The sequence below is a fragment of the Trematomus bernacchii genome, unplaced genomic scaffold (assembly GCF_902827165.1).
Source record: "Trematomus bernacchii unplaced genomic scaffold, fTreBer1.1, whole genome shotgun sequence".
NCBI lineage: Eukaryota > Metazoa > Chordata > Actinopteri > Perciformes > Nototheniidae > Trematomus > Trematomus bernacchii.
In genome coordinates, this window is record NW_022987828.1 from 4,106,614 (window position 1) to 4,119,199 (window position 12,586).

At 41.9% G+C, this 12,586-nt stretch overlaps 2 protein-coding genes across 2 annotated transcripts; one reads left to right on the plus strand and one right to left on the minus strand.

Annotated features, from left to right (window-relative positions):
* Positions 1 to 436: 436 nt before the first annotated feature.
* oit3 (oncoprotein induced transcript 3) lies at positions 437 to 9,488 on the plus strand. Its single transcript, XM_034151773.1, has 9 exons — positions 437 to 519; positions 3,206 to 3,580; positions 3,696 to 3,806; positions 5,176 to 5,298; positions 5,400 to 5,522; positions 6,511 to 6,671; positions 6,828 to 7,240; positions 8,089 to 8,188; positions 8,338 to 9,488. The coding sequence occupies exons 1-9, from the start codon at positions 462 to 464 to the stop codon at positions 8,491 to 8,493; spliced, it is 1,620 nt and encodes a 539-aa protein (XP_034007664.1). The 5' UTR covers positions 437 to 461; the 3' UTR covers positions 8,494 to 9,488.
* Positions 9,489 to 9,536: 48 nt separating this feature from the next.
* On the minus strand, positions 9,537 to 12,442 carry pla2g12b (phospholipase A2, group XIIB). Its single transcript, XM_034151774.1, has 4 exons — positions 11,397 to 12,442; positions 10,616 to 10,692; positions 9,913 to 10,078; positions 9,537 to 9,773 (listed from the first exon to the last, which is right to left on the minus strand). Exons 1-4 carry the CDS (start codon positions 12,367 to 12,369, stop codon positions 9,655 to 9,657), a joined length of 1,335 nt encoding a protein of 444 aa, XP_034007665.1. The 5' UTR covers positions 12,370 to 12,442; the 3' UTR covers positions 9,537 to 9,654.
* Positions 12,443 to 12,586: the final 144 nt, after the last annotated feature.

Genomic DNA, 12,586 nt, shown 5'->3' on the forward strand with positions numbered 1-12,586 from the left:
AGTGTGCAAACCTTGCCATCGCCTTCAAGTGAAAGACGCCTCAGCATGACACTAAACAGATCAATCAAATTGGTTTAATGCTCCTGCAGATTAGATCATTGCTCGTTCTTCCACGTCCTTTAAATCAGGATGGATGAGTCAGAAAAGATATGAAGACATGTTTAAAAGTCACTATCTCACTTTTTCACAGCATGACAGCAACAAATAAAAAGTGATTATGTTTGGTGTAGTTTAAGGTCATGTGTGCAAGGAGGGAGGGAGGAGAATGTGAGGACTGTATAGTGTCAAACAATGGGAGGATGGTCCTGTCACTGGATTTAAAGGTCAAGAGGTCAAGGTGAGACAGACTGACAAAATGACACATGCAGATAGGAGGTGCCTATAATAAGAGGATGAACCAATAAAGCTACACAGACATGCATACTCAAACTATCATTCAGCAAACATTTAAAAAGCGCATCATGGTTTTATGGTTGCTTACCAGTCTGCTGCTGGAGGTTGTTGCCGTTGCAGGTGTAGGTGAGTGTAACATTTCTTATTTGCTCACAAAACAACAGGTATCTTCAAATATAATATTCAATTTGTTTTACCAAAATTAGTTTATTTTGGAAAATATGGTCTTTTCCCCAATGGATTAAATGATAAGACTTGCATATTCTCTTTATATATACATTCTTATTTTCAACAAAACCCTTAAAAAGACCAAAACCAACCAACAATGTGTTAGTACATCATCCAATACTTTGGAACTTCACGACACTCAACCCAAACCTATTTATTCCTACTGAAGTTGCAAGACTTAGAAAGTGCTAGTAGTCACAAATATACTTTAATGAAAATATAAAAAACAAGGTAATATCCTATAACAGGTCAGCATTGCAGCTTTTAGCAAATGTTACTCAAACCAGGGCTACTATTGTTTTTATCTGGGACTACTTTCAGAAGTGGATTAACACATATTATTTAGTGCTCTATTGAGTATTTACAGCAGGAGTCTTGGGAATGTGGATTTTCTATTTAAGAATGAAGGTGTTGTCCAGTGTCCTGTGTAGCTCATGTATGTGTTTTAAATTGTTTTTTAACAAACTGGGGGAGAACACAGAGGAATAAAACATAACAGGCTTAGTCAATACATGGAATTAAAGTGTTACGGGTTAAAATGTTGTCCAAGTCTTCCCATTATATTTGTAGACAGAACAATTATAGAATATCTCCAGCTTCATCCTTTAACAAATTATATTAGAACAATAAGGACACTGTCGGCTCTAAGTCTTCATCTGTGCGGAAAAGAAGGCGTATGACTAAGGTCAGGCTGGCCTCCATGTTCTCTTAATAGCCATAGTAAGTTATTCAAGCTCCATCTGGATGTAAGATTTAACACCCCCATTAGCATACACCCGAGTCAGCTCTGTCCACTGCCCTTTGTGGGCTCCTCGTGCTGGAACACAGTTGGTCAGTCGTAAGTCTCCAAAACTGGTCGTTTATGCTGTCAGTGAGCCCCGGCCTGTGGATGGATCCCTCTGCTTGCATTGGAGCAGCAAGTAGTGACACAACGCTATGTCCATTAGTCGATGGAGGGTCAAAATGATGTGTGGTGACATTATTTGTGGTTGAAAAATGTGTCTCACAAAAATATTTCTTTATAGCTTCTAGGAACTAAACTGCAAGTCGGTTAATGTGAAAGCACATATAAGAAAGGGTTACTGTAAACCTCTAGTCAACTTTTATGATGTCCCACATAAAGCACTTTTCAAACAAGGTACAGGAAAGCATAAACATGGATATTTTATGTAGCAATCCAAAGCAATCCAACTAAATTGGAAAGCCTAGAGTTTGGTTACAGTGGTGGTTAGTGCTCCAGTAAAGTGTTATGTGCTAGTTGTCAGCTGTCATATATTCTGGCTCCTGCCTGTCACTAAAGATACTCTACTGCCTCCCGCTGTTTCTTCACCCTGCAGATTCTCAGTGAGTAACATGTTCTCTCTCCCTCTCTCTTGCCCACTTTAGCCTCACATCTTCTTGTTCTTTTCTGTTTGTTTTATGTCTTCATCTTAATTACTCTGTTGAGAGGGAATTAAGAGAGCCAGGGAGAGACTATTGATTGTTTTTGCTGCACTAGTTTACTCTGCTCATTCAGTTGTTGTTCGGATTCTGCAAAGCTGGCTTTAGTGAAGAAAGTCAGCACTGACAGGACTGGATAAAGAGTTATGTGGATACCTTGTTTACTTCCAGTTCAGTTTGAATAGACCCTGTGTTACAGTTTATCTTGACGGTTCAAAGGTCTGCTTCATGGTTACAGGTTTGCTGCAGTGATCAGTATAGATTGGATGCAGTGCTGTGATTTTAACCTTTCTTAAGGGTCACTTCAACAAAATTACATCAGCAATAATAGAGAGGAGGACTTTAAACTAAGGTGTCTGATCAGATTACAACAGGGATGTTTGTGTTTGGGACATATTTAACCCTAGAATGCCATTTTTGTATTGCCTTTTTTTAATGTAACATTTACCACCAACACTTTAATTTCATCCATTTTATTGACGTGTAACCAGAAACCCCCAAACCTACAACAGTAATAGAAATATATCTGTATGGACGTACACGAATAAAGTAATAGAGTTTAGAATTTAGCATTGCATTCACAAAACTTGTTTAGTTAAAGTAGTATTACAGTATCAAAACTAAAAGTTGTTATAGTCTACGCTAGAATGTAGCCTTTACTCAGTGGCCAACTTGGGGCCCCAAGCGACATTGTGAGATGATACAACTGTCCCTGGTCTCCCCTACGTTATGCTGAACAGGGGTGTCTAAATAGTGCTTCCGGGCCAGCGGGCCATTTATAATGTCGAGCCCTGCTTTACTGTACAGTATATTGATGTTAATGGGTCATTTTAGCATTAACATGTAAGCAGCTAATTATATAACCCATATACTAAACTAGTGGATTACTTAACCCATTTGAAGGCATCAAAATATATGTTTTATATGTATGGCCTTAAACTGAAAAACTGAGTAAGCTTTGATATTTGATAGACAATAAATATAGACTAGCTTAAAATGGAAATACTCACGAGTAGTGACTCTTAATGTTTTCCAACCCTCGTCTCTGGCTCATCCTCATTCTCTTAAAACACACATTTACATCAAATCCATATTTTTTTCCCCCTCGCGTACAACTAAGTCTTGTTCATCTTTGCCACCTCAGCCCTGGACCCCTGCTCTGCCTACATCAGCCTGAATGAACCGTGGAGGAACACAGACTACCACGTCAACCAGTCCTCCAGCGGGCCCCTGTGTGACAGCCACGTGTCTGGAGAATGGTACCGCTTCACGGGCATGGCCGGGGACGCCATGCCCACCTTCTGCATCTCTGAGAATCACTGCGCCACACACGCTCCCATCTGGCTCAACGGCAGCCACCCACAACCCCAGGAGGGCATCGTCACCCTGCCTGTGTGTGCCAGCTTCAACGACAACTGCTGCCAGTGGAATGCCAGTGTGGACGTGAAGGCCTGCAGCGGAGGGTACTTTGTATATCGCCTGCCCAGACCCTCTGTCTGCTTCCAAGTTTACTGTGGCCGTGAGTGAGCATTATGTGTGATATGCAAACAGTCATTTTCTTATCCAATAACCAGACTTACTTTCCATTTTCTTGTCTATTGTTGTGTTAATAGATATTATTTTGTGTTGCACAGATTTCTATGACATCTGTGATGAGGTGGACTGTGTAGGTCCCACATGTCCCCAGTCTGACTGTCTCTGTACACCTGGATTTGTCCTGGGACCGGACAGACAGACATGCCTGGGTGAGACGGACGGAGAGGGGAGGAAGGGAGGAAGGGAGGGGGAAGATAAGTTGTGTGAGAGACATGGAAGACAGATAGGCTGGAAATGGTTCCTGGATGACAATAACAAGAGAAAAAAACAACATTGTTTTGACATAAGTTGTTTTTATGCTATTTTTATTCAAACTTCCATGTTTACTTGACTTAATGGGATAAGATAGAACCATCAGAGACATCAAAACACACCATGAATGATTAAAGTGGTGTAGCCATAGTTCTTTAAGAATGAGATTGAGATGTTAACCACTTGGTCCTCCGACTCACCATGTTGAGAGGGATATCATTTAAATTAATTTAGAGTGAAAGTTCATCCTTGACATTAAAGGGTAGTTTTACAAAATCAAATATGACTAAAGGTCTACTGCTTTGATGTCATTGCACCAGCAGTTCCTGTATAATGAAATGCAGTTTAACACCCACCCAGACTATGCCAACAGTAAGTCATATAGTCATATAAATAGAAAAATGTACATATAGCTTTCAGTAAATCTTTTTATGCATGTCTTCATCAGTGGAAGGAATTATGTTCAGCTGAGCAAACTCCATTAAATTCACTCCATTTTCTTGACATTTAAACCAGCAACACTTAACACAGTTTTATCCATAACCTTTGGATAACTCCTTTAACAGCTTATTCATTTGTATTCTCTTTTCAACCATCTATCCATGCTTTTAGCTCTTCATTTTGACATTTACCAGTTGCTTTTAGCTAGCTTATTTAACTTCTCTGCTCGCTGACGTTTAAAATCCATTTCTGTTTTATTACATAAGCTACTTGACAATCTTTTCACGTAACCCCTGGATTTAAGTACCCGTGGTTGGGAAACACGTCCATGTCCATGTCACTGCTGTCCCAGTCATTCTATCTAGTTTCCATATATATATATATATCTTCAATGTGGTGTGTGTGTGTGTGTGTGTGTGTGTGTGTGTGTGTGTGTGTGTGTGTGTGTGTGTGTGTGTGTGTGTGTGTGTGTGTGTGTGTGTGTGTGTGTGTGTGTGTGTGTGTGTGTGTGTGTGTGTGTGTGTGTGTGTGTGTGTGTGTGTGTGTGTGTGTGTGTGTGTGTGTGTGTGTGTGTGTGTGTTCTCCTACTCCCTTGCACTCCCACATTTTATTTCACCCATCATTATTTCCTTACCAGTCTCTCAGGCTTACAGTTTCATCTCACTTTTTAAACTCCTTTAAAGTTGGTTTATCATCTTTCTCCCAGGAACACTAAGTGAATTACCTCAAGGTGATAAACCCCACCCATCTGGTTCTCAGTCGATTAAAACAGGACTCATGTGATAATAATACCTGACCCAGCAGTGGTGTGTGTTCATTTTATAGATGTAAATGAGTGTGAGAAGGGCAACGGTGGCTGTGCAGAGGTGTGTGTGAACACCAAAGGCTCCAGACGCTGTGAGTGTGTGCCGGGCCGTGTGCTGGACAAGGACGGACACAGCTGCAGAGGTACATCCAGGTTTTGAAGTGTATAATATGACACACCAGTCACTAAAGTATGGAGAGATGGGAACCACACACTGTTATTCATCTTTTTTTTCTTCATGCAGAGATAGCCGGCTGTCATGTTAACAATGGAGGCTGCAGCCATGGCTGCTCCTCACTGCTGGACTCCTATCAGTGCCATTGTCCCAGAGGGCTGGAGCTGGGGGAGGATAAACGCACATGTCAGGGTGTGTGTGTGTGTGTGTGCAAACGTGCATGCAGAGTTACATAACCAATCAGACAGCAAGACAAGCAGATATGCACACTTGTATTCAGGGGAGACACTGCAGGGGAATAGGGTTTTATTTGTAATAGATATGAACATGAAACCATGTGATTATATAATTTGAGACCATTTTGTATTACAGCAGGTTATCTGAAATCTTAAGTAACTTTTAGTGATTTTAGGAGAAGTCTACAGACCCGGATAGAAACAGTTAGTAAGATAAATGTGTCTTGTGTGTTCTGAAAGAATGAATATGTGCCATACAGTACATGTCTCACAGTAATCTGACAGATGTTCTAGAAAGTACAGTACAGGTTTGGAAAAAATGAATTTCCTCAGGCTTTAACCGAACTTCTAACATTTCAGTGCAGGGTTATATATCTGTCAGGAAAGGGTTCTTAACTATATAACCAGTGAATAATAATCCACAGACCTTTTTTACTGAGAAATGAAACTATTCTGCCAATATTATGTTGTTTTATACCAATTTATTTCAGTGTCTTTTATGATAGCACAAGACAGGTAATTGTCATTTTTAATATGGCTTTATCTGTTTTTTTTTTACTGATTAAACAATAACAGCTTATTATAAATATATATGTTTAAAAGTAGTGTAACATCTCTCAAAGGTGACACCCTCAGATCACATTTTGTTCAATTTACGGTTGCAAGCAATTATTATTTTCATTATCAATGTACAATAATTTCTCAATAATCTATCTCTCTTCGTGTTTTCATGTACATGGCTTACAGAAATATTGTATTGATTATTTTAATCCCTTTGTTGTTGTATCCATGCGTTTTTGCCATTTTATTGGACCATAATAGCGTCATATCTTTCTCTTTGTTTGTTTTGGCCTGTGACCTAAGATTTTCAACGACATAATTACTCTGTAGCTATGTTAGTTTGACAATAAAGAACCTTGAACCTTGAACTTTGTTTCCTGCAGTGCCAGTCCAGTGTGATTCCGGCTCTATAGTTGTGTCAGTTCCTAAGGACCTGGTCGAAGGCCTGGAGCTCACCCTGTCCAACTCGTCTTGTCGAGGTGTCTCCAATGGCACCCACATAAACCTCAGCTTCAGCCTCAAGACCTGCGGCACGGTGGTGGAGGTCAGAGGCCTTGTGATGAAATGTTTTAGACTGAATGGGCTCAGGGTTTATTCTTATAACAATGTTAAAGTGCTGTGCCTTAAATGGGATTTGTGTGAGGTTGTCACAAACTGAAAAAGCTATTAAAACACTTGTAAACTGAACGTTGACCCCCAGGTGACAGATGACAAGATTGTGGGGACCAACCTGGTGACGGGCCTCCCGAGGAACAGCCCAGGCAGCAGCATGGACTTGATCGTCCGCACCAGCAAGTTAGTGCTCCCGGTCACCTGCGAGTTCCCGAGGGAATACCAAGTGTCGGACGGATACCAGGCCAGTCAGCGCAGCTCGGCCCTGGAGCTGGCAGGCCACAGCAAGGGAGTCTTCCCCTTCTCCCTGGAGCTCTTCAAGAGCGCAGAGTTCTCGGAGCCCTACCAAACCCCGCCCCAGCTCCGCCTGCACGACTCCCTGTTCTTCGGGGTGGAGCCGAGGGAGAGAGTGGAGGGCCTCTCTGCACTGGTGGAGAGCTGCTTCGCCACACCAGGGCCAAACGCTGACCAGGCCCTCAAGTATTACCTCATCAAAGACGGGTAAATATTGTGGACGTTGATGTTGTACACTTATTGCAGAGGTGTAGAGCTAGAACCATACACTGTATATATAAAAGCTAGAACTGCTGCTACTTTTTTAAAGAAAATGTTTCTGTTTAGCTACTGTAATGCTAAAAAATAATAATAAAGGATTAAAGCTAGACCAAACTCAAAATTACATTTACATTTTGCATGTATCGGGTATGTGTTCCAAGAAAAAAAAATCCTTAAAAAATACAAAACAGGTTTGTTTATATTAACTATAGGATTAAACCCACTGTGGCTGACCAGAAATAAAAGCATTATTGATGGAGAATCAACACTATATAATCAGAAAAGCCAAAGGAAAAGGCTGTGATATTTACCAAGAGGTACAGCTATGAACAATTGTCACCAGACTAAAAGTAATGTAAGTAATGTGGGTGTACTGACCCTTTAAAAAGCTCAAGCACACAATGAAAACTGCAATATTCCCTCGGTTTTATATTGTCCTATTAATATGAGAAATGCATTTGGGCCTGCAACCTTTATGGCCCTTATAATAAACGTAAACAGGACGAGCTGCTTTGTTTCCACAAAGCGCTACCATCCGCTGCTCAACAGTTATAGGACAGGGAGAATCCACCACACAAGGAAATGTCAAATGAAAACTGCCACTGGCCCCTTACTCTGATTAATGTGGAAAGCAACTAAATATTATTTCGAGTGGAAAATGGGAAAGCCAAAACAGCCTTATTATGCGGGGAACACCAAATCTCCACCGCTACTCTATAGTCCATTAGAGCACGGCTATTTTGGTGATATAAAAAATACAACAGTGCTTCAATATTGTTCCCTCTCTTAATCAGGTGTATCTCTGATGAAACTGTGACACAGTACTCATCAAAGGACCAGCTCTCTAAGCACTACCAGGTCCCCGTCTTCAAGTTTGTTGGCAAGGACAACAAAGTGAGTAAAAAAAAGAAGCATGCTGGGAGCCAGCTGGCATGTAGGTGTGGTATTATGCCTGTGTAGCACTATACTTTAAGGACTGTTTTCACTGACTGATTGTTCTTCTCTAAGCGTATTCAGAACTAGCTTGTCTCCTGTGTTTGCAGCAAGTGTTCCTCCACTGCCAGGTGTTGGTATGCGGGGCGGGGGACTCCCACTGCTCTCAGCATTGCCGGGGGCGTGTCCGCCGCCAGGCTCGGACCAAACCTCAGGAGAAACACACACTGAGTGGAGGCCCCATCTTCATCCTGCCTGATCTGTGATGCTAACATATCACCATCAACACACACAGTCAGAAACAACACCATGCAGAGTCACATTAACTTTAAAGCAGATGAACTGACCATTTCAGTTTATTTATTTAAATACACATATACATCGTATACATGCAGATGTACAGTATATACACTCTAGTTTATCCCTAGTTCCAGTGTCAGTTACATTGCTTTAGATTCTGTGTATTACAATACAACCAAGTTTGTGGTGTGTCACTGCCACTTTGCCACAAGTGAATGACATTTCTATTAGAACTCATTCTAATATAAATGTAGAAAAGGGGCCACATTTGATTTGTAACAACTGCAGCATGAATGATGTTTTTCTAGGTCACACTTTGAGGCATTTCTCAGGCTTGATTACAGTTTAAGGAATGTGTAGATTTATAGAAGTTGTTTATATTTCACACCATCACTGACTTAAAAAAATACATGAACTCCGATAGATGTATTCTCATTTGCTCATTTGCATGCCAGTGCTGTGGGAAAGAGATATCAGTGTGCCGAGCCTGAAAATGATGCATACGCTTCGTCACTGACAATTAATCCAGAGTTAATCACGTCATTTGAACTGCAATTAGTCATGTATTCATTAATAAAAACAAACAAAACACTAGCAAATAACTTAAATTAAAAAAACACCAGCTGTAATAGGCATCACATTCATTTGACACTGACTTAAGCTCTAAGCAGACTACCTTGATAAATAGCATCACGCAACATAGCGTCATAGTTGATAAATTGTGTCTCTCCATCTAGAGGAAATTAATCCAACTACAATATCCTTCCCATCAGGCACTTTGTTTGGAGTCATCATAGTAATTTATGGTAATGGAGTCATAGAGGCCTAAAAATGGCCTAATTTGAAATGGAGTATGGAGAGTAATATGCATACGCAGTTAATTACGATTTGGAAAGTCATATCCAGACACCTAATATATGTCAGTACTGCTTATGAATAAAACCTGTAAAAAAACTGTTAATTTGCATTCTCCATTTGTCTGTTTTTCCTTTTTTGAAGTCCCAGGCTGTGGATGTTGAGAAGTATCTTTTCTTTGACAAAAAGAAGCTTATAAATACACAGTATAATATGTGACTCAGTTATTCGTCCATGAAAACATCCAGGGGTTTTGTCCACAGTGTTCTGTGTCACAGTTCATCCCTCTGATCTCCCTCGCAGACACACGCCGCCCTCTGGCCGTTCATGTAAGGCCTGCATCCCAGAGTCCCCACCGTGCTGTGCAGGGCGTCTGCCATCGATTCACAGGCTAGAGGAGAAAAGACAGAGAATTAGACAAAAGGAGGAGGAATGGGTTTAATTTCCTTTTTGATATCTCACAGTTTACATGAGAGGTTCCCTGGTGGTCATATTCATTTGTGTAAATACTGTATCTGCAGTTATCTCACCTTTCACCTTGGACACAAAGCCCAGACTCTTCCTTAGGTCGGAGCAGATGCCATGCACACACAGGCGAAATTCGGAATCACATGCGTTCTTGCTTACGCCGCAAGTGTCGTAGCACATGTCCAGCATGTCACAGCAGTTTGTCATAGCAGGGATCCCCAGGTCAAGCTGTAAAAGGGAACACTTTATTATGTCAGTGCAGTTTACTAATACAGAGGCTAGCATCTACAGCATGTGTTGTTAGCTACATTATGAGTTTAAAGTTATAGGCTACTTTATCTTAAAAATTAAAACTACAATGACTCATCTGTGTTACTTTTGAAGAAATGTCTCGCATGCCACCGCGGTGAAGAAAGAAGATTAAAATATACGGAGAAAGGTTTTCGAAAAACCTAAGTTTCCTGCCACTGCTGCATACGTATAATAATAGTAAGGTTTAAGCAAAAATGCATGTGTTTGAGAATAAGTGAACAGGAGAAAAAGTTATAATAAATTATCAAGGCTAACCCTAACCCTAACCCTTCTCCATTTTGAGTATTCTTACAGTATTATTCTTACATGCAGGCATAGGGTTACTTTTCATTCAAAGTTGAAAGTAACACAGGGTGGGTAATTGATACACAAATGGTCCTTTTGAGTGTGAAGTGTTATGATGTATGTTTGGGCTGTTGGTGCTATGAACAGGCCACCTACTGCGTCATTCACCTGGAATCCAACCAGAGAGGAGCTGCAGCCGTTGGGCTCTGGGAGCTGGTAGCCGGGGCGAGGTTTAGGAATTTCTCCTACGAAAAAACAGAAGAACCATTTAATGTTCAAACTAAAGAAAAGGTACATCAACCACTAATGCCGTCAAGTACTCAAGAATCCACACTATATCTCTATTACTGAGTGTGCGTAGTTTCACAGATAAGATGTCACTTTTGTTTGAGAACATCTGTATTGATTGTGGGTCTGTACATCTACCTCTCAGACTGATAACCAGGATGTATTCAGCCTATCAGCAGCCTGCAGGCCTAGCATGTTGTAAATAGGAAGCTGATATCAGACAGCAGAGTGATTGATCTGACACTTAAAGTGTGCTGAGATTACAAATACGCAGCAACAGAAGGATTATGGGATGTGGACAACATAATAATCATTTGAAAGTCGTTTAAAATATTTGTTTTGGATCATTTGAAAACAGAAACAACAACCATGACTAGCTCTCTCTGAGGCCCATTTGCAGGCCACTAAAATACTTGTTTTTATAAATGAGGAGGCGTGTGGTGCAGTGGGTTGTGTGTTGATTTTCGGATCAGGTGGTCACAGATTCAAACCCCACTGCAATCAGCATGTCATTGTGACCCTGGGCAAGACACTTCACCTCAAATTGCTCCTGTGGGGATTGGCCACAGTATTGAGTATGTACTGTAAGTCGCTTTGGATAAAAGCGTCTAACAAGTAACATGTAATGTAAAAATGACAGTATTCAAGACTTCCTTCTTACCATATTTGCAGCGGTACTGACACACACCATCGCGTCCCCCCACAAGCTCCACCAGGGAGTTGTAGTATCCGTGCATAGACTGGAAACTATTTCGAATTGAGTAGAAGCTCCAGCTGTTTTCTTCTTCTTCTTCTTCTGCTGCTTCGGGCTCGTCCTGGGACTGCTCTGTCTGGACTGGTTTGATGTCGTTGTCCTCCTCTGCCTCAGGTTGCTCCTGGGTGACTGCTTCACCTTCAGCTTCAGTAAGATCTTCCAGAGCAGGGGCGTCTCCAGCAGCGTCATCACTGCGTGTCTCTGGCTCTTCTGCTACAGGCACATCCTCTTCTGGTTCACCAGCTGCTACGTTGTCGACTTCAAGTACATCAGCCACTTGATTGTCCCCAACAATGGTATTTGCTTCAGGTTCCTCAGCTGCAAATGGATCCTCTTCTTTGGGATCTACCAGAGCTACATCTTCCTCATTCGCAGGTGGATCTTCTGCTTGGGGATCGGAAGGAGCGACATGTTCCTCCTCAGCAGGTGGATCATCGTCTTTTGGATCTGCAGGAGCGACATGTTCCTCCTCAGCAGGTGGATCATCTGCTTGGGGATCTGCAGGAGCGACATGTTCCTCCTCAGCAGGTGGATCATTTTCTTTGGGATCTGCAGGAGCGACATGTTCCTCCTCAGCAGGTGGATCATCTGCTTTGGGATCTGCAGGAGCTACATGTTCCTCATTCGCAGGTGGATCATCTTCTTTGGGATCTGAAGGAGCGACATGTTCCTCATCCCCAGGTGGATCATCTTCTTTTGGATCTGCAGGAACAACATGTTCTTCAGCTGTGCTTACAGGGGCAGCTTCCACAGTCCCATGAGTGATAGTCTCCACAGTGGGAGCCTCCTCCTCCTTTGCTTGAGCCTGGTAGAAGCCTAAAGTGGCACTCATGCCTGTGGACACGCATAAGGTGAGCAGAAGCACAGTCCGGAACAGCATGGTGATGAGCTGGTGACAATCCAAGCAGAGGAAGCAGTCCTCAGGCGAGGGAGAAGAGTGAGACAGTGAGGGACAAAACACTCTGTACTCCTACTGGCTCTGCCACTGGGGAGCAGACTTTGACCTGTGATCAGACAGTGGCAGACAGCAAGGCAATCGCTCATGCTGGGGGCAAAGGTCCCCTCATATCAATACAATAGAGGAAAAGCTTCTATAA